A 23,921-nucleotide genomic window follows, 5' to 3' on the forward strand; every position below is an offset into this window, starting at 1 on the left:
TATTAAAATATTAGCTGTGTTCTGAAAAATCTAATTTTCTTTAACATTATACCTCATGGTTTGAAATAAGGAGTTCCTTAAAGAGTAGCCTTAATAATTTGTGTATATCTCAGAATCTGGAAGCATAATTTGACAGAAATAGGTGCTCCAGAGAAATAAATGATGTTCCGACTCCTCAGTATGTCCTACGGGGACCTTTATAGTTGCTCCTCTGTGTACATTCCCAGCCTCATCACTTTCCTTTCACCTCATCAGTCACTGTATACTAGACTGAATTCTGCAGCTACCCAGAGCAGCCACTGCTAAATTGCAGGTGTCTGGAAGGTTGGGGCCATGTGGGGATCATTTCTGTATTCATCGCAACAGTGCTTATCACAAATAGAGGGTACTCAGTGAATGTGCATGGAAGGAACAATGGAGGGAAAGAAAAACGAAGGAAGGGTGGAGGGAAGGAAGGAAATGAGGAAAGTGGAAGAAAGGGATTGTACTGCATCAATCAATATCCATTTAGTGTAAAAATTTCAATCTGAGAATGAAACCTCCTGAATATTTCTGTTTTCCAGTGAACCAATCATTAAATTATGTGGTGTTTCTGACATGTATATGTCCTCTCCCCAGGATGAAGGTGCATGGGCAAGTGGAGAGTCTGCTTGGGGGTGGGTGCCCTGGATGAATTAATTTTCCTGACTTGGAATGAGAGCTACTGATTCCCATCACTTTACTATGTGATCTTAGACAATTTATGTAATGTTGTTTCATTGTTTTCACTTTTCATATGAGAAGCATAACACTCATTTTACCTTATAAGATTTCTTTGAAGACCTAATGAGATAATGTTTCTGAACACACTTTGAAAAGTGTGAAGTGTTACCTAAGTGAATGGAAGGAAGTATTTCTGTTTTTGCTATTAGTGACCTGGCACCGTGGGGATTTTCTGAGCCCGTGGAACATTCTGGTCAGGGTGTGTGTGTCTTTATTGCTTATAGAAGGGATACAGTGGTATCTACAATTATGATTTATTTAACCAGATTAGATTGCTGGCAACATTTATGCCACTGTTCCTTCTCGGTGAACATTGCCTTCAGAACAGGAAAGTGACCTTTATTTCTGCTTGGATCAACTCCTACCCTGGAATATCAGCCTGGAAAGAAAAGTATATATTTTCATGGGCAGCAGTGTTGGCCAAATGAGTGAGAACTAATTCCAGCCAGTAATGCATTTAAGTTTTATATAAATGTCTCTTAATAGATAATAAATTATATAAACAAATAGTTTTAAGAGTCAAAGCAATGCTCATTTTCCAGCCTTGCTTTTCTACCAAAGACCATCATTGCCTGAAAATGTATCCTTTTGGCATGTTTGAAACTATATTTCTTCTTCATCATGAGAATACTTTTCCAGTGATAGCTATACTTCTGTTGCTACTTCTTTGTACCAGGACTGGTGTTTGGATTGTCTGCTGCTTTTACCACTGTTCAAATTGCACCTCTCACATCAAATTGCAGCACAAAATGACATATAGTGGTCTGAGCAAACAGTCAGGGATATTGAGAACTCCTTACATTTCAACCTGAACAAATACAGGAATCAAAATTCAGGGAGGAAACAACCATGGCGTATACAGATAGTTTATGAAGTGGAAGAGCAGATAACAGTCTATAAACAATACAAAGCAAAACTAGTGAACAAAACAAACCACAGTGAGCACAATGCCCCTTGGGAATAGATTTCAACAATAGAGTGACACTTAATCAAATGAGTAAATTAATGATTAATATTTATTAGGTACTGAGCTTATTCTTCTTATTCATAAAACATGTATAAAATCTACTAATAAAATAACCACCATATTTTGAAGGCTTACTGTTCCAGGCACATATTAGGCACTTTGTATAACTTACCTCTAATGGTTACAACAGCATGCAGGGCATATTATCCTCATTAGTGGCCCATTGAAGGGATATTTAGGTTTGAAGAGATTGTGAGCAAGGTTGTGCAGACAGAAAATAGAAAGTTGAATTGGATTTCTAGCTCATAACAGTCCTTTATCAGATCTATCTTTTGCCAGTATTTTCTCCCATTCTGTGGCTTGTATTCTCACTATCTTGACACTGTCTTCCACAGAGCAGAAGTTTTTAATTTTAGTGAAGTCCAGTTTACCGATTTTTTCTTTCGTGGATCATGTCCTTAGTCTTGTATCTAAAGATCTTTGCCATACCCAAGGTCATCTAGGTTTTCCCCTGTAATCTTCTAGGAGTTTTATAGTTTTGCCTTTTATATTTAGGTCTGTTGTCTATTTTGAGTTGGTTTTTGTGAAGTATAGAAGGTGTGTGTCTAGGTTAGCTTTTCACACGAGGCTGTACAGTTGTTCGCAGACCTTTTGCTGAAGAGACTAGCTTTACTTCATTGCATTGCTTTTGCTCCTTTTCCTAAGACAGATTGACAGTATTTGCATGGGTTTATTTCTGGCCCCTGTATTCTGTTCCAGTGATATATTTGTCTATTCTTTTGCCCATACCAAACTGTCTTAATTAATATAGTTTTATAGTTAATCTTGAAGTGAGCTTGTGTCAGTCTTCCAACTTTGTTGTTCTCCTTCAATATTGTCCTGGCTATTATGTCTTTGTCTGTTTGTTTGTTTTTTGCCTTGCTATATAAACTTTAGAATCAGTTTGTTGATATCCACAAAATAATTTGCTGGGATTTTGATTGGGACAAGTAGAAACCTTTAATTCAGTGGCATTTTTTCCCTTAGTCTTACATGGCATTGAAAGGAAGATATTTTTGGTTCCCTTTTTAAAAATTTTAGCATGATTCATTCTTGTCAAGACAAATAGCCACCTAGATATTGGTGGTGGGGGGTGGTGGTGATGATTTCTAGAGACCTTCACTTACTGGGTTAGTTCACACGTAAGAACAGCTGAACCACATTAATGTTGCCTTAAATTATCTTAGTAGGTAGAAAATATTTTTGCTACCACAAAGGAGTTCACCTACTTTCTTGTTTTTGACCACAAAGACAAATTTTATCCTTGAGCTGGGTTGGTATTAGAAATCAGGTAATACAAACAAAAACAGAATTATGGATAATACCATGGATTAATGATGTTTCAACTCTTAAAAGAGAGTGGAGTTGGCTTAGTTTAAGTTTATTGAAAAGTTTCTTTGGCTTTCTTTAGAGACAGGGTGTTTAGTGGATTTAACAGAAGTTTTTCATTACTTTAAAAAAATATTTTTAGTGTTCACCTAAGAAATTGATCAAAGATATTTTGGGGCGGTTTCTAAAATAACAGTGCCAAAGACAAAGGTTAATCTATCATTTTAAGTAGTTAATATATTAAATAACCCAATTAGACAAAAAAAGAATGTTTTTATCAAGAGTTTGCTGCATACACAGGGAATATTTTCATGTGTACTTTTGTTGGAATATTAAAAAGTGATTTGTGGACCTTGCTAACTAGGCTTCAGGTAAAATGAATGTGGCTATTTATCTTAGAGGTCACTGTAGGAGACACATACCTTTATTCAAGTAGTGAGCAGAAGAAAAATACAGTATAACTTTAACTTAAGATGCCTCTTTTCAATGATGTTGAATTAGGTTTGCTTAAAGTGGGAACACATTTGAATGAAGATGCACGTTTCTTGTTTTGCTGCGTTTTTGCAGGGCTCTGTGATGAGCCTGCCGATAGGCCCTTCTCTAGGCTAACGTTGATAGTCTGAGGATGTTTTGTGGAAATCATAAGGTGAGGTGAGAATTTTAGTGAAGTACGGATTCAGAAGATTTATTTGTAAATTTCTGTATTAGTTTGTTGCTTGGTTAATGAGTTTGTTATAGTAGATAGTATTTGTCCCATAGGCTGGATATTTTGGCGTACTGGGCAGGTTCATTAAGCAAAGATGATGGACATTTTTCACATGGATATTTGGATTATTCTGGAATTCTTTGTTCTTTAAATTTAATATTAAATCTAAATTTCTAGCCATGGTGTGCTATCCTTGTAGGAAGATAGAAACATTTAAAATATGCTGTACTGTCTGCAAGGACTTTAGTCAATAGTTCACTAAGTAATATTTGTTGAGCCCTTATTTCGTTCGGTAAACTGTGCCATGCATTAACAGAGTGGGAGATAATTGAGAAGCCTAAGACATGGTTTTTGTGTTCAAGGCTATTGTGTCTTTAGAAACTTGAATTAGTAGTTTTTGAATAAACGCATTAATAAATAATGCTTATTATTGGTAAGAAAGTAAGAAAACTAATTGGTTCATTTTTTGTTCTCTGCAGTATTCCCATAGGCCACAATAACCATGTAGACAGTAGGTCCTCTGTGCATACTTTAATGAATGACCAAACGACCAAATGACCATGTACTATACATGCAGTCAGAGCTATTGGAATCAAGTAGAAGCTCATCACTTTTAGCTGGTTAGTCAGGGAAGGCTTCATGGAGTAGGTTGGGTTTTAATTGATGAGAGAGAGGGCGTGCCATCTACAAATGAAATGGCGTGGAGGCTCCACATTGGAAGCTGACAGTGGAAGTATGGCAATGGTGGGTGATAAACAGAGGTACATTTTAGAAAGCCTTGGAAGACAAATTTAAATTTTCTTGTGGAGACAAAGGAGAATAAAAGGGGTATTTTAGAACTATTAATTTAGAAGGATTATTCCAGATGCGTTGAAGAAGGGAGAAATTGTGAAGGGCACATAGCTAAGACTTGATGATTAAGTGGATTGATGAGGGAAAGATAACAGTTGAAGGTGGTTACCATCTTATTTTGAGCATAGTTGAATTGGGATAATAGTAAAAGCGTAAACAGAAATAGGAAAGTCAAAAGGGAAAATTAACTTTTTTCTATCCTTTTTTTAATTTAATATTTATTGTATTTTTCCCATTATCATTTAGTACCATTATAACCCCTCTCCCAGTGATCACCACACTGTTGTCCATGTCCATGAGTCCTTTTTTCTTTCTGCTCAATCCCTCCACCCTCTACCCCCTCCCTCACCCCTCTGTTGTCATCCTGCTCTCTAGAATTCTGTCTCTAATTTGCTTATTAATTCAGTTTGTTCATTAGGTTCCACATATGAGTGAAATTATATATTTGTCTTTCTCTGACTGGCTTGTTTCACTTAGCATAATGTGCTCCAGGTCCAGCCATACTGTCGCAAAGGGAGACATTTACACAGTGGATAACTACTTGGCCATGAAAAATAAAATTAACTTTCTATGGGAAGAGTTTTGTGTTTTAAATCTTTTAATGTTTGAAGTAACAGGAACACTTCATTGTGGACCAAGAGAAATCACAGAAGCACTGATTATTTGACTGCAGAGTAGGATTAGAGCAAAATACAGCCCTGTTATCTTACCAGAGTTAATGTGATATACCACATTTATTGATTTGCATATGTTGAACCATCCTTGCATACCAGGGATAATTTTCACCTGATCTTGGTGTATGACCTTTTTAATGTGCTGTTGAATTTTGTTTACTAGTATTTTGTTGAGAATTTTTGCATCTAAATTCATGAGGACATTGGCTTAGAATTTTATTTTCTTGTAGTGTCTTTATTTGGCTTTGGTAGCAGGGTAATGTTGACCTCATAAAATGAGTTTGGGAGTGTTCTCTTCTCTTCAAACTCTTTTGGCAGAGTTTGAAAGGAATTGGCATTAATTCTTCTTTAAATGTTTGGTAAAATTCACCTATGAAGACATCTTGTCCTAGGCTTTTCTTTGTTGGGAGGTTTTTAATTACTGATAATAGTGAGTCTTGTTATTGGTATGTTTAGATGTTCTATTTCTACATGATTCAGACTTAGAAGATTGTATATTCTAGGAATTTATCTATTTTTTCTAGGTTGTCTAATTCATTGGCATATAATTGTTCAATGTAGTCTCTTATGATCTTTTGCATTTCTGTGGTATCAGTTACAATGTCTCCTCTTCCACTTACAGTTTTGTTATTTTAGTCCTTGATCTTTTTTGTTGGTAATTCTAGCTAAAGGTTTGTCTATTTTGTTTATCTTTTAAAAAAAGCCCAACTCTTAGTTTTATCGATTTTTAAATTGTTTTTTTATCTGTATTTCATTTATTTCTGCTCTGATCTTTGTTATTTTTGTTACCTTCTTCCTTCTGCTAACTTTGAGCTTAGTTCTTGTTTTTCTAGTTCATTGAGAGGTAAAGTTAGGCTGTTAACTTGAAATCTTTTTCTTTAATTTTTTAAAAAAATTAAGTATAGTTGACATGCAATCTTATATTAGTTTCAGGGGTACAACCTAGTAATTTGACATTTATATACTTTATGATGCAATCACCACAGTAAGTTTAGTAACTATCTGTAATGCAAAGTTATTACAATGTAGTTGACTCTATTCCTCTTTTTCTTAATGTAGGCATTGATTGCTCTAAATTTCCTTTTTAGCATTGCTTTTGCTGTATCCCATAAATTTTGGTATGTTGTGTTTCCATTTTTGTTTATTTCAAGATATTTTTTGATGTCCCTTTTCACTCATTAGTTGTTTAGGAGTGTGTTGTTTAATTTTTACGTATTTGTCAATTTTCCAGTTTTCATTTTATTGATGTCTGGTTTCATATCATTGTGGTCAGAAAAGATACTTGGTATGGATTTCAACCTTTCCAAATTTGCTGAGACTTGTTTTGTAACCGAAAACATGATCTGTCCTGAAGAATATTCCCTATGCACTTGAGAAGAATGTGTATTCTGGTGCTGTTGGATGGAATGTTCTGTATATGTGTGGTAGGTCTATGTGGTATGAAGTATAGTTCAAGTCCAGTGTTTCCTTACTGGTTTTCTGTCTGGATGATATATCCATTGTTGAAAGTGGAGTATTAAAGTCTTCTGCTATTATTGTATTGCTGTCTGTAACTCCTCTGAGGTCTGTTAGTATTTGCCTAAGATATTTAGGTGCTCAAATATCTTTGCCTCCAGTCATCTGCCTTTGTGAGTCCACTGCTCAGTGGAAGAAGTTGAGAGACTGAATGGACATGAGAGATGAGCTCCCTTGTGCTTTTCCTCAGTGAAGGGAGACAAGGAAGAGAGTGAGTGGGAAATGTGTTGCATGAGAATAGATGAGAACAAGCCCATTCACAGTAAAATGAAAGACAGAATAATTAAACCTTGATCATTTCTAGGAGGGAAGCAAAATGACCATAAAATATTAACATCTAGTAGTTTACTATCATAAGCCTAACTCTTCCTTGAAGAGTTTCCTGTTTTATGCCTTCTAGTGATAGCACTGAAATTAAAAAGCATATCAGTTTTACAAACTTATTTTATACCACTTCCTAGCTGTAGTAACTGCCTTTGTCTTCACTGTAGTGCTAAGAGTTTACTAAAAACCAACCTACAGTACAAACACTTTAAAATTGGTGATCCTAAGTAGTTAGCTGATAGGGAAATCTCGATTCCCTGGCATTTGGTAGTGGGGAAGGAGAAGCAGATACAGATCTAGTTGGTGAATTCATGTCTGAGGCTCCAGGTGGTGGGCACATGAACTTCAATATAGTAGGAATTGGCCTTGAATGAGAGAAAAACAAAAATTCCATGTAGAAATGGGGAAATACCAGCATTACAGGTAGAATCTTTTTAGATTGGGGCTTATGTACTACTTTTCAACCTGAAGTCTTTGGGAATAGGCAGTCTCCTATTTCTGCAAATTCCACATGAAAAGCCAAGCCAGTATTCTTTGATGTATAGATTTAGTCTACCAGATTGAAGGACACTTGCTTTTTTTAACTAACTGAACTAGCTGGCCCCTGCATGCTGAGTTTCTGTGGCAGTACCATCTCAGTGACCTCTCTTCTCTATTGTGGAATGTAGGTGATAAGAATGGAGGTGAGCCTGATGATGCTGAACTGGTAAAGCTCAGTAAGAGGCTGGTGGAGAACGCAGTGCTCAAGGCCGTCCAGCAGTATCTGGAAGAAACACAGAACAAAAACAAGCCAGGGGATGGGAGCTCTGTGAAAACTGAAGAGGCTGATAGGAATGACACTGACAATGACAACGACAGGAAATGAGACCCAAATGCAGGCAGGCCCTGCTGCCCCGCGAGAAGCATCTCTGCTCCCCTCTGCTGAGCCAATGGACCGATTTGCAATGTGCTGTAGAAGTGTCTCTTCTCCAGCCTATGTAGGTTGCCTAATGCTCTCATGGTCAATGTGTTTGCACTTCTGAAACACAACAGAAGAAAAATGGAGTGCTGGGATTAGCAGAGGAAATTAATTTATGAAAGAAGAATGGCCCAATTTTCACTCACCCTCACCCATAGCCAAGGGAGAGGGGACTTTGGGTTATGCCTCATGGACTCAAAGGCTGTGGAAGGGGCCTTGCCATAATTGGAATACTGCCGTTCATATTGCTTAGCAGGGCATTTGACTACTTGATCTGAGGCCAACACGCACACACAGCTGACAAGTGCTAAGTTTAAAATAATTACTGTTGAAATTATCCATATAGTTAGTCCATAATGTTTTATGTTGGTCCTACGTATGCTGTAGCTATGCAGTGATCTTTATTTACAGTAAATTTGTTTCAGGTAAATAATATATTTTTTGGCAAAATGCAACCTTTTCTATAAAACGTGGGCAACATTTTAAAGGTTTCTTTTTAACCCTCTTTTGATAAGCAAGTGTACCACATTTAATGTTTTTCATTGGCATTTGTATGTAAAATGTTTTATAAATTTTTTTTCTGTAGGCAAGAGACCTATTGGAATCCGGGACTTAATTAAGGAAGCTTTGCATCAAGAAAGAATGGTTCAGAAGTCCAAAGTGAAACAGATAAAAGAACTTTTATTAAAGCCTGATATTCAGGCCAAAATTAGAAGGGAGCTTTTTGAAGGAAGAGCCATTAACAACAGCAGTCAAGAAAATGATGTTGATTTCAGTGCAACTTTGACATAAGCTCTACATTAATATCATGGTACCATAGTTTATGAAACCTTTTCAGCTGATTAAAACGCTCTTTTCAGCTGATTAAATAGCTCTTTGGTAAGTACCAAAGAAGTGCTTTGATAGTGTCTTTACTATAGCACACCAATATTTGGTAAGGATTTGACAACTTCTTGCCAAAGAAAACCCTGCCCTGTTACTTTTTATTTTTCAAGCTAAACGTGTGTGGGAATGTTTGTTTCTGTAATATCAAGAGTTATTTTATAAAATGGACTTCTTACTTAGCTGTTGTAAAATGTTCCTGGGGTCCTTACAGATAAAATATACAGACTGTGAAAAATCAGTTACAGATAAAAAAAATTGAATATTTTAAGAGTCACTTGCTTCCTGTTGACATGATTTTCGTTGTAGTAGTAAATCAAAAAGAAGTATTGTCCACACATGACTATATCTGGTGTTACTTTTAATGGGAATTTGAATGTTTATTGAATACTAGTACTTGAATGAACATTTATCAATGTAATTATTGCAATCACTGGTTAAGAATGTTTTATAATAGCCATATGTATTATTTTTCAATGATCAAAATGTAGTTTTCCTTTTCATTTCTTAATGAATAAATGTTTGGAATTTTTATTTTCTACTTTTCTGAAGATAAGCCCAGGTCTTACTGTATCCCTTATAATCTGAATTTGTTTGCACTGGATTATTTTTAAAGAAAATTCTTGGAAGTTTTCCCCTTGTATGGTAATCATTGTTAACAGCATTTCCTATGGCCATTGTTAAATTGCTGCTACTAAGAGATCATGATGGAGGGGAAAATTATAAGAGATCAAATATGTAATCATTTCAAATATAAAATCCAGTTTACTCCTGGAATTTAGCTATTTTTTCACTGGGTAAATTATACTACATTTATTTATAAATGTGTTTTTGCATTTTCATGCTTCTTAATAAACGTATTGTTTTCCCTTGTTGCTTTTCCTCATTTTCTGTCACTCTTGGAAGTCGTTGGCTCTGTGTCAGTATAATGAAGTCATAAATGGGAACTCTGAGAATTCAGTGTGTCTTTACCTTGAGGTTCTTATCCTTTATGCTAAGATAGCACAGTTGTCAGAGCATGTTCACTTTAAACTATTAATCACTTCAAATCAGTCAGCTTCACAGAGAGGTAACAACGCAAGGTTAAATGCAAAGAAAATATAAATAGCACCTCATCAACTGCTTATAATGTGTCACTAAAGTGACATGTGTAGCAAAGATGAAAGGAGCAGGGCCTTCCAGAGGCAAAGGCCTGGGAGCTGCTTACCAGGAGAGGGCTTTGAGTGAGAGAGGGGTTTACTGTTTGTAAGCAGGGATCTGTGGGGGCTTGCTTTGTTTTTCAAATGAGGAAACATATTCGAGGTTGAGTGCATTATCCAAACCACACTGCTATGAGGGAACTGGGCCTGAAATACAACCGGGGGCTCCATCTCAGCATTCCAGGGCTATTTTCTTTTCCTTTTAAATCCTCGCCTGAGGAGATGTTTATTCATGGGAGGGGGGCAGGGAGATAGAGAGAAAGAGTAACATTGGTGAAAGAGAAACATTGATCAGTTGTCTCTCATACGTGTCCTGGCTGGGGATCAAACCTGCAACATAGGTATGTACCCCGACCAGGATCAAACCTGCAACCTTTTGGTGCACGGGAGGACGCTCCCACCAACTGAGCCACCCGGCCAGGGCTCCAGACCTGTTTTCACTCTCCCAGAATCTAAGTTAACAATGTCTCAGAGAAAGCCCTTCTCAGCATATGTCTATAAATATCTTGTCTGCAAGGAGCTATTGCAATCTTTTCAAACAATTTGGAAGGCTAAGTTAGTATTTTTTTTTTCAATCTAGGGTTACATTGTCACATGGTTATTTTAGTTAAGAATCATAGCTTTCATTTGTTAAATACCTGCCTGTGTGCCAGGTGAATTAGGCATATTACTACATTTCAACCCTTTAAGTGACCTTGTTAGGAAGTTACTGTGCTATTTTACAGATAGGAAACTAAGAAACTGGGACTGTAAATGGTTAAATGGCTATAAAGCTAAATTGCTATTTATAAAGCTAATAAAAAGTAGGTCTAAATTTAAACTTGGATCTGTTCTACTTCAAAGTCATACTATTTCCACAATGCACTTCCTCCATCTACCAGGTACAATATATTTCACAACTTTAGGACGTGTAACAAAAGGAGAGTCACTTTCTTTTGATTATGCCAGCTTCCTTGTAGCCCTGAAGTGTTGTGAACATATCTGAGAGACATCAGTTGCTATGATAGAACTGGAAAAAAAGAACCCAGATATCTAATTTAGGAACTAAAGATTCTAACCCTTATCAATAAATTTTAATTTAAACAGGCTTACAAAGACAATAGAAAGTATGCAATAAAACAAATTTTGTTGATGTTTCTATTTTTAAAAAAAACTAGTAAGACATTAACTTCCAAAAACCTAAGTTTGGGATCTGAAATAGTCAAAATGACATTCTCCCCATTAATCAGAGTCATAGAAGAAATACTTGTTGGATCACATAGTCAGAATATGTTGTCCCAAACTGGCACCGTACTCTATGAAGCCTTGTCTGCTGACACAGAGGCTGCGTGCTTAGGGAAAGAGCACTGGTTTGGTCCAGGGGGAAGACTGTGGCTTCTAGACCTGGGCCTACCGCTGACAAGTCAGTGATCTTGAGCAAACCAATTTACTTTTTTTGAGCTTCTATCAATAGTTCCCAATCTATTGTTTGAAACAGTTTGGCCAGGTGATTTCCAAGGATCCTAGACTCTTTGCATCTGTGCCAGGATCCTGCTTGTGCAGACGCCACTGTCTCAGCTAGTTACTCAGCTGAGAGGCCTTCTTGCTTGAGCCCCTCTAAGTGCATCTGTTTTCAATGACAGGGGAGGTGCGATTCCTAGAAGACACTGCATTGTGTCACTCGTCTGGTCGTCATCTTCATGGAGGAAAACCCCAGTGGCACATACTCACATTTATAACCAAATTCCAATATTTGTAGTCACTGGAAAAATAATAGATCCTATATGAATATTTTAAGGAATATCAAAAAGTATTTTCAACAGCAGAACAAAGTTTGGTCCACTTTGAACTTATTCCTACTTCACTGAATCTTTGGTTATTATTGTATTAATCTACTTCTCACTCTAAACTTACTATAGGCCTTTGAGATGTACTAGATTTATATCTAGAGCATACTTAAGATTCCAACTATTCACTCCAAACCCCAAATGTACCAGTCATCCCAGCAGCCAGATGTTCTCATAAGGAGGTAATAAAGCAGTCTGACTTCATATTCTAGACATTATTTCAGGCATAAGACCAATAAGATATGTTTGCACCTCTGTACTTGATCACAGATGCACAAATCAACTACCACATTATTTAACAAATTGATAATTCATTCTATTTTATAATGAAAGACAACAAATCTATAGTATCTCCAAACATAAATTGATGAATGGGTAATCTATCATCATCCATTGTTTTCTCTATTTTCAAATCTCATCTCCGATAGTTTTATCTTGAACAAATTGTAGATGCATTCCTGAGTTCCGATCTTTTTCAGGTAGAGAAAATTCATATTAAAAAAGAAATAAACCCAGTCTACTTAAAGGAAATAGTTTCTAAGTCCCTATGTGAACTGGATAGCAGTGCACATACTAACAAGGCAGGACCTTGTATTATTATTTCATTGACAGTAAAAATGGACATTAGAGCAACCCGCTCTGAGTCAGCTAATTTAAAATCCTGACACCGCCAAGAGCACTTTTCTCTTGGATCACTGTTTTGGGGATAAGAAGTTAATTTGAGATCTGAAGGAAGGTGCTAATATCTCTAGTGTAATATGCTCAAAACTACTCATTTGCATCATTAAATGTAACTGATAAATTTAGACAATTTAGGATAATTCAAGATGTAAACTGCAATATTAATTCCTCTTCATACACCACCATTAGTCACCTGCGGGAAAGTTATGAAGTTCTGTTACACCATCAAAGACAGGAACAATAAAACTGAGAAATCAATTCATTGTGTTCAGTAAACTAATGTTTCTTTCCCTTTAGTCGTTCAAATTATATTTACAAACCCAGTATCTTATGACACTGTCCTGTATATTTGTGCTATATTTTTGGACCCATCTGCTTGTAGTTCTGTCAGCTTAAGCAGCTGTTGTGGATCTCTTGTTCTAAGTAACCAAAGAGCAAATCGGTGCAACACTTGAGATTACTCCCCACACTTCCTGCTAAAAAATACATGGGTACAATGTCCCCATGATTATATCTCTGAACCAAAGTGCATTGTAGTTTCTTTGCTTATTTTTTTAAACCACATGAATGTTGTTTTACCCATAATTTAAAAAAAAATTGTTTTTGTAAATGCTGTGTGGGGTATATAAAGGTGTAGGAGCTAAGAGGACAAAGAAATCCGTTTTATAGCTGGATAGGCAGGCAACACTGAATACAACGTTGGATACAACGCTGAAGAAAGAAACAGAAGTGATATGCATGCCCCATCCAAAAAGTATCTGATATGGTAATGGAGGTAGAGAAAATAGAATGATATGCAAAGTAGGGACAGACTGAGTATATTTTTTAAAGATTTTGGAAGACTAATTTGGAAGCTATTTTTATCAGGTCCACACTTGGAAAGTGTCTTTATGGAGGGGAATGTGATGAGGGCTTTTAATGATTTTATGGACACTTGTCACACTTAATGACTGCCCAGCATCTTTTGAACACACTTCATATGTTTGGGGAACTTCCTACCTCGTGATCCCTGCTTCCCCAGGGTAGAGGTCCCGAGGTATAGGCCAGAAACACCTTCTCAACCGTCTTTGTTGCTGGGGTTCAGTGACCTTGCATGCAATCAATCCATTCTGGGGAAGGTGCGCTCCGGGGATCCCACACCCTCTGCAGGTAGTGCACACTGGCAGAGGGCAGTGCCACCCAGGGTCCCCTGGAGCAGCTGGCAGTGTGATCGGACGTTTTTCTTGCTGCCTGGCCATCCAGGCCGATTCTCGGGACCTGCGGGGGATTCTGTGAGCTACTGACTTTCCTTTCAAGTTCCAGTTCCACTTAAACTAGCTAAAGTTCATTCTGTTGTTTGCAACTAAGAGACCTGACTGGTACAGGCTACACTCCACTAATCACTGTTTCATCAAAGGGCACGGTTGATATTTTGAAGTGAACACTTCTCTGTAGTGTGGGACGGTCCTGTGCAGTGTGGGAAGTCACCATTCTTGATCCCCAGACACTACATTTCGGTAGCAGACTCCAGTTACTGCGACAACTAAATATGCCTCCTTCCAATTCCCAAATCTCCAGATGGAGGCAACATAACCCCCATGTGGGGAGCACACGATTAAATAGTGCTCCTTTAGTGCACAAAAGAGGTAAAAAATGCTCCCTTGTGCCCACTACATCAAAAAAATAATTGAGATCTTAAAGAGGGCATGCTTACCGGGGCTCTGTACACACTGTCAGGCACCTGGACAAAGACAGGAAAATGTAACCACCTGCATGTTTATGGACCAAATCACTTAGTGCATGTGGAAAATGGCTGAAAGAGTCCATTGTGTTGGTAGTGATGTCGTTGCTGAAAAAAATTTTTTGTTGATAGGATTCTTTGGGCAGAATTATAGATTGAAAAAAAGATGACCTCTAAGTTCTAAAACAATGTCATATTAACATACGATTATTAGATCATATAGTAACAAGGCCATTTCACTTTCATTTTATAAAAAATGTAAGTTAAATATTTTATATCATGTGCTTAAGAGAAAAAGTTTATAATAAACAGATGTAGGGATATTTTAATGTAAGAAATATTGGAGCTGTTAAGAATATGGAAATGACTTAATATGCAAACAATATTAATTTTTCCTATGAGGCATGGTATAAAGAGTCCAGCTGTAGAAATGGGAAAGAAGCTGTTCTTTTGGGGCTCCTCTGAAACCTGGAGGAAGGGGGCTGCCCCAGTTAAGTGATACGTGAAAATACAGAGAAAAGTTCAACAGAGCATTCAAATCAGGGGATGTAATAGACGGGAAAATGAGTATTTTACATTAATTATAGATTGTGGAGAATTTACACAAGAACAGTTCAGAATCTGATGAAGGCTATCAGTGGGGTCACTATGATAGACAAGGACAAGATAGCAGAGGATGGAGGTCAAACTGGGAAGAGGTAGGAATACACTCTTCCCAAAGGTAGAGATGTACCATATTTTGCCATGTGTAATATGCACCCACATTTTTGGTCCAAACTCTCAGGAAAGAAGAAATCTTTCATTTTAATTTTTAATCCAATTATTTATTTATTTATATTTAGAAACAAAACTGATTACTGTATTCCAGGTATTATTTTGCATGCAGATATTGTTATTGCTTTCTAGTGTTATACTTTTAATGCATAAGCATAAGTAAGAGAATTAAAAACACTTATACAGATATAGAGTTAGGACTACCAATGCATAATGCACATCCTTATTTTTCCCTCAAAAATTTTGGGCAAAAAAAGTACATATTATACACAGCAAAATATGGTAAATATTAAACATTAAGAGCCAGTTATGGAAGGTATCTAGAGATCCTTACTGAGAGCCCCTAAAATTATCCTGGTGAAGGAGAAGAGTACCCCCTATGGATTAGTGTTTAAAGAGATGGGGAAAAATAAACAGAGTCATGTTTGGGTAATGTCACCAGTCCTGTTTGTCCAAAAGACTGGTTGCAGCAAGGTGACTGACTGAATTAGGCTCTCATCCCCTCTGCCCAGGCCAGATGAGAGCGTCAAACCTGGGCCTGGGGGAGAGAAGAAGGAGAGCTGGACACTGAGGGAAGTGTCAGCGAGGTAATGTCCTCCACGCCTCCCCTGTCTTGTTCGGTTTGGGGGATGCTAGACCCCTCCCCCTTTGTTTGGGGAATCCGAGAGTAGAGCAATCCTTTGCCCCATTTCTGGTGGAAGGGCCAGAGAGGTGGTCAGTGTAGGTTAGAAGTGACCCTTTGCTGCTGTCCTAGAGGTCATCTACAGGAATAGAGATGGTGGTGGGGCTTCTTTGAGGTTGAGGGGCAGCCGAGAGCCCATGCCCCACTGCCTGATGAGTTTTCTGAGCACTTCCGAGTGCCATGAGAAAAGATCTTAGTCCAACCATGGGCCAAAAACATAGTTCACAGAAAAAGATATAAATTGACTAAAATTATGTATCATGCACAAAGATACAAACCTACTAATAATTAAATTAAAATTACAACAGTAATGAGATGAGGTACTTTTTTTTTTACCTTTCAGAAAATAAAAATTTAAGATTTAAAAACTTGATAATACAGAGTCCAGCAGAAGTAATACCTGCTTGAGTGTAGTTGGTAGGGTAATAACATGGGTGTAATAATTTATCGTTTTAATTTGAACATTTCACCTAAAATGTCATATGGTGTGCTTGAGTGTGATATTGTTATGTTACAGAATTACATGCTTGTGATTTTGTACTAAAAGATTTTGTGATAAAAAAGGGGCCCCATTTGTGCTGGATCCTGTGTGTGAACTTTCCAGTGACTGGTTTAAAGAAAGAAGAGTGGAAGAATAATTAAGAGAATTTGTGGTAAGACACTCCTTTTTGGTATATGACAACAAAAAATCCTGTTATTTATGTGTTTAGCTGGTTATGTATCTTCCTAATTGTGTACTTAAAAATAACGGCCCAAAAGCTAGAGAAACAAACTGAAAGTCAGGAAAATGGGAAAAGGGGATGCTTTACACCAAACATTAATTACTTTAGTTTGAGTCATATTACTTAAGAGGCTTAGGAAGCTTAGATGACACTGAAGTAATGATGTTGTAATAATGCTGTAACCAGTTCTGAAGATGCTGAAGTACTATAATGTTGGTTAAGGCTGTAAGCGAGAAGCTGAGAATTTAGCATGACGATAGCAAGGAAAATGTCATTGTCATGTCGGAACAAAATAGGCACTCAATTTCTAAACTGATTGAAAGCCACTTAGAGAAAGAAAAATACCATATGATCTCACTTATATGTGGAATCTAATGAACAAAATACTGATGAACAAAATAGAACCAGAAGCATGGACAGAGGGAACTGACTGACAGATCTCAGAGGGCAGGGAGTGGAGAGGACTGGACAAAAGAAAGTGAAAAGATTAGCCCACACATTTGCCTAGATCATGGATACAGACAATGGTGTGGTGAAGGTCTGGAGAGTGGGGGAAGGGAATGGGGGGAGGTGGGCAAAGGCGGGGGAAGAAATGGGAGACATCTGTGTCAACAACACAGGTAAATAATGTGAAGTCTGCCGTCAAAAAATGCACAGTCTATTAGCAGAGAAAGTTATGGGAACAGGTAAATATAACGCAAGGGAGTAAGTGGTGCACCGGAGATATGGACAGATTTCTGATGGGACCCCATTACTGAAAGTGCCTGTGATGTGTCTTTCTTTAGTGTGCCCGGGAATTTCCTACACACAATAAAAATATTTCACCGAGGGAAAAAATTCCCTACAGCAAAATTTACATTTTTGATGTACAGTTGTATAAGTTCTTACCATATATGGATTCTCATAACCACCATAAACAAGATCCAGAATAATGTCAATATCCTGAAGAATACCTTCAAGCTGCCCTAGCTACCGCTTTATCTGTCCACTGCTCCTACAGTCTTGTCTTTTCCAAAATGTCTCATGAATGGAATCTTACAGTGTGTACACATTCAAGACAGTTCTTTCACTTATAATGCACAATTTTTTTTATGTTTAAAGGGATGTTTATCTTTGCTGAATATCAGATGAAGAAAGAAGACTGTGAAGGACTCAGTTACTGTAGAACTTACGCGGAGAGCATCTTAAAAGTGCTTAATAGAAATGGAGAAGAAACAGAGACATTATTGAAACACTCTGTTTTCCTTCACATACAACAAGAGCTTCATCTATTTAAGCATTTGTATTCTGATTAGCCTTTGCTATTTTGGGAATATTCAAAATCATGTCCTCTACAGGCGTGATGGAAGAAAACTAACCTCGCTATAGATTTCCCTTAGTCTCTGCATATGGAAACATAATGATCCTACTTTTAATTAAATTTTTTTAGTTATTTGGGCTCTTGAGTTTCTTCTATTGCTGGTGAGATAATTCTTAGCAGCATATTTTCTTGTTCCCTGAAATACAGCTGACCTTTCAAGCTGTCACAGGTTTCTTCAGCACAGGCTGTGTGCACAGCACAATGATACACAACACAAAATTGAGTTGGATCTTTAAGAGGTAAGAAGAGCCATGGATGTTATTTTACAACCTGAAGTGAATTGCCCCCTATCATTAATGTGCTCCCCCTTCCCTTATAAGCAGTACATTCTCTTTGCTGCTGAGTTCTGCTCTTTTATATGATGGAATCCATTATTTAGGCAGGGAATTAATATCGTGCTTTGGAATTTCCACTGAGATGAACATATTTTGTAGATAGAGAGTTCAATACCTGCTGAGTAAATAGAAGCAACAACCTCCATTTCTAGCTATCCTTCGCGTGCGCGGATACACACACACCCTTTCACTGCAAGTGTGGTGGGGGTGGGGGAGAGCTGGCTTTCAGGGAACAGTCTACATTGCAAACTGGCTTGCTGTTGCATTTTTAATGGTATGCTGCCATGAAGAAGCAGATCTGTGTGGAATACAGAAGATGAACTAAAGCCTAGAGAGGGGTTCATGAAAACTTGCTTGATTTATTCACAGTGTTAATAGAAGGCCATTTGAATTGATCAGGTTTGCCAATCAGCTCAATTCTGTACTTCCTAAGGTTTTCTTTAAAATCTGTTACAATCACAAATGAATTTGCTTCAGTTTTAATTTTCTGTTGCATTTTCTTTGTGGCTGACCACGTTCTCTATTTGCTTATGAAAAACTTCATGTTTGAAATTATGAATACTTTGTGTTCAAGAAGCAGGGCAATTCAATAACCAAGCAGAACGCTGAAATATGAGTCCCATTTACTTCACCATTGTTTTGCTGAGCAGACTGGGAAATCCTTCCCTGATTTGTCCTTCACATGGGAGAAAGATAAAGTACGAGACTGAAGATTAAAAATCAAGTAGGCCATGGTCTACACCTCATCAGGTAAATCAAATTGACCATAATTTCTTCTGGCTGGGCTACCCTCTTTTGAATTCAGGGATTTTACAATGAAGACCTGTTTAGAATCGTATAGGTTTGGCTGTCATCCAAGCAGCCGTGAGCACTTCTGCTTCGTGTTGTCATTGCCCCTTGAGCGCACTCTTGTAATCATTGGCTTCATGCAGCTGTCTCTTCCTCAGGTGTCTTGGAGACCGTCAATGACAGGAACTTTTCTTTGTATATATAGAATCCCTCCAAATGTTTTTGAATAAATGTTTACATATTGAGAATTATAGTTTTACTGAGACTCAATCTTAGTCTTTTCCTGCTCTTTCTGTTACATTACAGTTAAAAAAAAACCATCTCATTGATCACGTTCAGGTCATAGCACCATCATTACCCAATCCTTGGGAATAACTGGTCATTCAGAATGAACAAATTTCAGGGAGTAGTTTTTTCTTCTTTCTTAGGATTTCCTTTCTTTTATGCCTCTTTTCCTGCAGATCTTTGGATTTTGTGCTTATTTACATCCTGCAGTATGCAATTGCCTTCCTCCCTCATTTTTTCCCCAAGTTTCTTGAGGACTAGACATCTCTCATATCATCATATCGTCCATAGCACCCAACACAATGTCCTGCAAATACAAAGCACTCAAAAGCGGGCTGTTAAGTGAGCAAATGAGTAAAGAATGACTGGGCGAATGAGCACTCTGGTGATATGCTTCATATCACACAGAAGGACCAGAACGAAGACTAACCAATGCTGCTCAGCTTAATAGCAAAATCTTGAGGTGAAAACTTCCAACAAATGGTAACAAAGAACCAAATTAAACCTCTTATCTAGGTCTTATATTGTGGGTGACACATGGCTGATTCCATATTTGGAATTCCATTTCCGTACAGAATTGAAGTTTGATCAAGTTTTAAATCAAAACAGTCAGGGGAAAATGCACAGTAAGTGCAAATGTAATGTTTGTGCCAGTACCCAGCCCCAGTAGTTCATTATCAAAATATCATCATCACCTTGGAACCAACCCTGGATGGGCAGCTGGATTCTAGCTCTAACTCTGCCACCCAATATCTATTAGGCCTTAAGTAATCATTTCCAGACTTCTGTACTCTCCACAGAAGACCAGCAGTGTTTGTGTGGAGTGTGGGTGGTATTAAATGACCTCTAGAGATTTTTTTTAGCTCTAGTGTTTTTGATGTTATTCTGCCATGAATAAACACCATCCTTTTTTGAATGGCTCAAGGATCATTTTCCTTCAGATTTCATGTGCAGTTAAGGTGGTAGTGTTGCAGAAATTGAAGAGTGTGAACAAAGAGGGTGTTTAAATAAAAACTGCTAAAATAATAACTCCTGCCGAAAGTGCTGTAACTGAAAATATCTGTTCAAAAGATATATATGTATATATATATGTATATGTGTGTGTATACACACACACACACACACACACACACAGACACACATTTGTCATTAACACTGGAAAGAATAAGTTAGGATGTCCCTTTTCTCTGAGTGATTCACAGTTCATTTACCAAGGAAAACAATTAGTCCTTCCTTTTCTTTTGAAAGCTTCTGAATATTTTGACAATAGGTTCGTCAATAGGACACCAAAATTATGTGAATAAATAAATAGAATTCACAATCACTGAGTCCATACCATGTACCATAGATTTTATTTTATTTTCATAAATTTTAATATAATACATGTTAGCACAGACTGTAAAGCATTAGCACTAGGACTTGGCACCAAATTTAGGGTTCCTCCATGCTACAGTAATTCACAAACAACAGTGCAAGCTTGGCCAGCCATGCAGCCCAGTCTATGCTGCTTTCACGGACACAGCACAAGACAGCATTGGATTACTATAGCAGATTTCATTATCACTTCTTTAAATAACAACCACCCTTCCCAGTGGTTTCTTCTTATAATCATAGAGGAAAACTAAAATATCTGTAAACCCATCACACTATATTTAAATATAAAAACTAGAAAAAATTTTTAAGCATTAGAAAATCCAAGAGTTCTGATTTCCTTGTATATTCCTCCTCCCTTGCATTTCACTTTAAGTTAAAATATAATTTGTATATTATAAAATTCACCCTTTTTAAGGGCCTAGTTGAGATCTTCTCATTTTAACAAAAATGAAATAAGTTAGAAAGTAAAGCCATTTATTAAGATTTTTTTAAAAATTTGCACAAACACAAATATGAAATAAATTGAGAAAGCTATCCATATTCCTCCAAAGACTCTAACCTTGGATTTATTTTTAACTGTATTGCTTCCTTTCAAGGATCAGATAATTTCCATGCTACAGAAAGGAATTTAGAATAGAGAAAAAGATTAAATATGTTCATTTCATTTTATAAAATAAATCCCAGTGTCAAACTGATACAGATCAGATGCCACGGATCAATCTCACTTATTGATATATATACCAAAAAATTACGAACAAAAGATCAAATAGGATTTAGTAGTATGTACAATAATAACCTATCATGTGCGATGAGGTTTATCCTGGGAATATAATGGTGGTTAAATTTAATATTAGTAAACTTATTGAAATAATATGACATTAATGAATAATTTAAGAGTGGGCTATTTTCATCTCTAAGTAGGTCACATAAGTATTTGAGAGGATCCCCTCATTTTTTATTTAAATAAAATAAATCTCTTTGTGAAGTAAAAAATAAAAGGAATGTTCCTTAATGTGACAAAGCACATCAATTTGAAATCAAAATGTAGAGTCTATTTAATGGTGAGACTCAAAAACACTCCCTTTAAAATTAGAAACATACTATAGTATTGATGATGCTTTATCAGTATTATTATTTAATAACACTCTGGAATTTCAGGTTAGTGCTATGAGATATGACACTGGAGTAATAGAAAAAACATTAGAAAGGAAGTCTCAGCTTATTATTTTTGGATGACATTATCCCACACACCGTACATTATCATATGTACACAACTCAAAAGGCGTGACAGGAAAGTTCTAGGAATTAATTTTAAAGTTCAATGAAATGGCAAAATACATGATAGTCATATCAAAATATTAAGCTTGATGCCAGAAGTGAGTTTTAATAAAATGAAAAAAGTGGCACTCACAGTTGCAACCACTACTTAAACCACCAAAAAAAACTTTATGAAAAATGAGCCATTCCAGAATTCATAGTTTTCATAAAACAATCCCAGAGAAGGAGTTTAGAAGAAGTGCAGATTTTCTAGCAATGAGCTCTGGGCGAGGGTGGAGTGGTAAGGAGTAAATAACTTCCTCAATAAGAAGTTATAAGGGATATAAAAGCAAATTTTTTCTAGGAGTCTCTTCCATATTCATCAAGGCATTCCAAAGTCATAACCATGCCTAAGGATCTTTTGGTGAAAAGGCCAGTAATATATCTTAGATGTATGGTTATCTGATGGTCTAGCTTGATTTAAGAACAGAGTAAGATAGAAATAATGCAGAATTGGCCTGGAATAAATGGCTGCTGGGATTGGGTGATGCACACAAGGAGGTTCATTATACTACTCTGTCTATTCTACTCTTGGGTGTGTTTCAAATTGTCTATAATAAAATCTTAAACAAGCCTAAAACAGCCGTTCTTAATATATAGTCTCAACTGACCCACTGAGAGATTTCAGTGACTCAATAACCCTCCTGAAATCATGTACAAAATGCCTTATGTATAAGCATACGTTCATTTTCTTTTCCTGTGGGGGAAGTCCAAAACTCTAATTAGATGTTTAGGAGTCGATTTTGCAAAAGTAAGAGCAACTGGAATAAATAGCTTTCCTAACTTTTAGCCAACTTTTGATGAGGATTATTTCTTGTAACTGATGTTTATAATAGAAATTGGGAAATAGAAATTTTAAGGCAATGATCTGTTACACAAACCTTGAAGTACAAATGAAATTTGCTAAACCAGCAGTATTCTTGAAATCATTGTGATAGAAGAATTCGTGATTGAGGAACCTAAGTCTTACGGGAAAACAGAGTTGGGATTTTAGAATTGCAGGTACAAATTAAACACTGAAAGCTGTTATAACATGCTGCACACTTCTTAAAACAACATAATTGAGGCAAAACATTAAATAATGCAAGGAAAATGAAGTTTTATGAATCTTAAATGAGCAAGTATGGGCATTATATAATTTATTTCCATTTACCATTTCTAACTGGAGAAACTTATTCATCATCCCCCACTGAGATGCTTTTAAATTCATTTGCTTTGCTGCTAATAATCTGCTTTCGAAAAAACTCTCCTCTTCTCTGCCTCCCACTGCCTAGTTTGTCTTATTCTTGGTCCAAATGTTCAAGACCTTTTACATTTTGTCACTAGAAGTTGTTGATTTCCATCTCCCAAGCCCACAATGTTCTAGAGACAAATAGAATGAAACAGCACTTCTTAAGAATGTTTCAGTACTGCCTCTTAGAAGATTTTTTTCCCTCAACTTCCAATATATCACATATGGTTGCATTAGAAAATTACTCTGTCTTCCACGTTGTTGCCTTTCCTTTTATAAGTAAATGATTTTTAATTAACAAACAAAAGTTTGAAATTACAGTTGCGATGATGATGATGACGACGGTCATGGTGATGATGATGGGGATGATGATGATGATTACTGGTGCCAGGCACTTTTGTATGTGCTTTCCATGTATTAACACATGCAATTCTCACATTACCTCTAGGAAGTAGTATCAGGAAAATCATCTGAAACATAGCAATAGGTAAAAGAGAAAAGTGGATGTTTTTCCAGAGCATTCCTCGATTTACAACTTTAATTGATTTTTACTGCCTGACAGACTACTTTACAACTCAGTAGAGGCAGAGGTTAACTTCTAGATTTCTGTTTAGCTAC

The 23,921-nt window shown here is 36.7% G+C and overlaps 1 protein-coding gene across 7 annotated transcripts in view; it reads left to right on the forward strand.

The window, feature by feature from the left end:
• AKAP7 (A-kinase anchoring protein 7) overlaps positions 1-9,801 on the forward strand; it is a 108,238-nt gene extending 98,437 nt beyond the window's left edge. For 5 of the 7 annotated variants that reach the window (XM_054569963.1, XM_054569964.1, XM_054569966.1 and 2 more), the window contains one exon: positions 7,837-8,854. In XM_054569963.1, the coding sequence (XP_054425938.1) occupies positions 7,837-8,033 (197 nt within the window). In that variant the 3' untranslated portion in view covers positions 8,034-8,854. Of the gene's footprint in view, positions 1-7,836 lie in introns of all 7 variants that reach the window. The other 2 variants (XR_008528775.1, XM_054569965.1) reach the window with 2 other exon arrangements.
• Positions 9,802-23,921: the final 14,120 nt, after the last annotated feature.

This window comes from Pteronotus mesoamericanus, unplaced genomic scaffold (genome assembly GCF_021234165.1).
Source record: "Pteronotus mesoamericanus isolate MK-2021 breed Mesoamerican mustached bat unplaced genomic scaffold, CSHL_Meso_final contig_20, whole genome shotgun sequence".
NCBI lineage: Eukaryota > Metazoa > Chordata > Mammalia > Chiroptera > Mormoopidae > Pteronotus > Pteronotus mesoamericanus.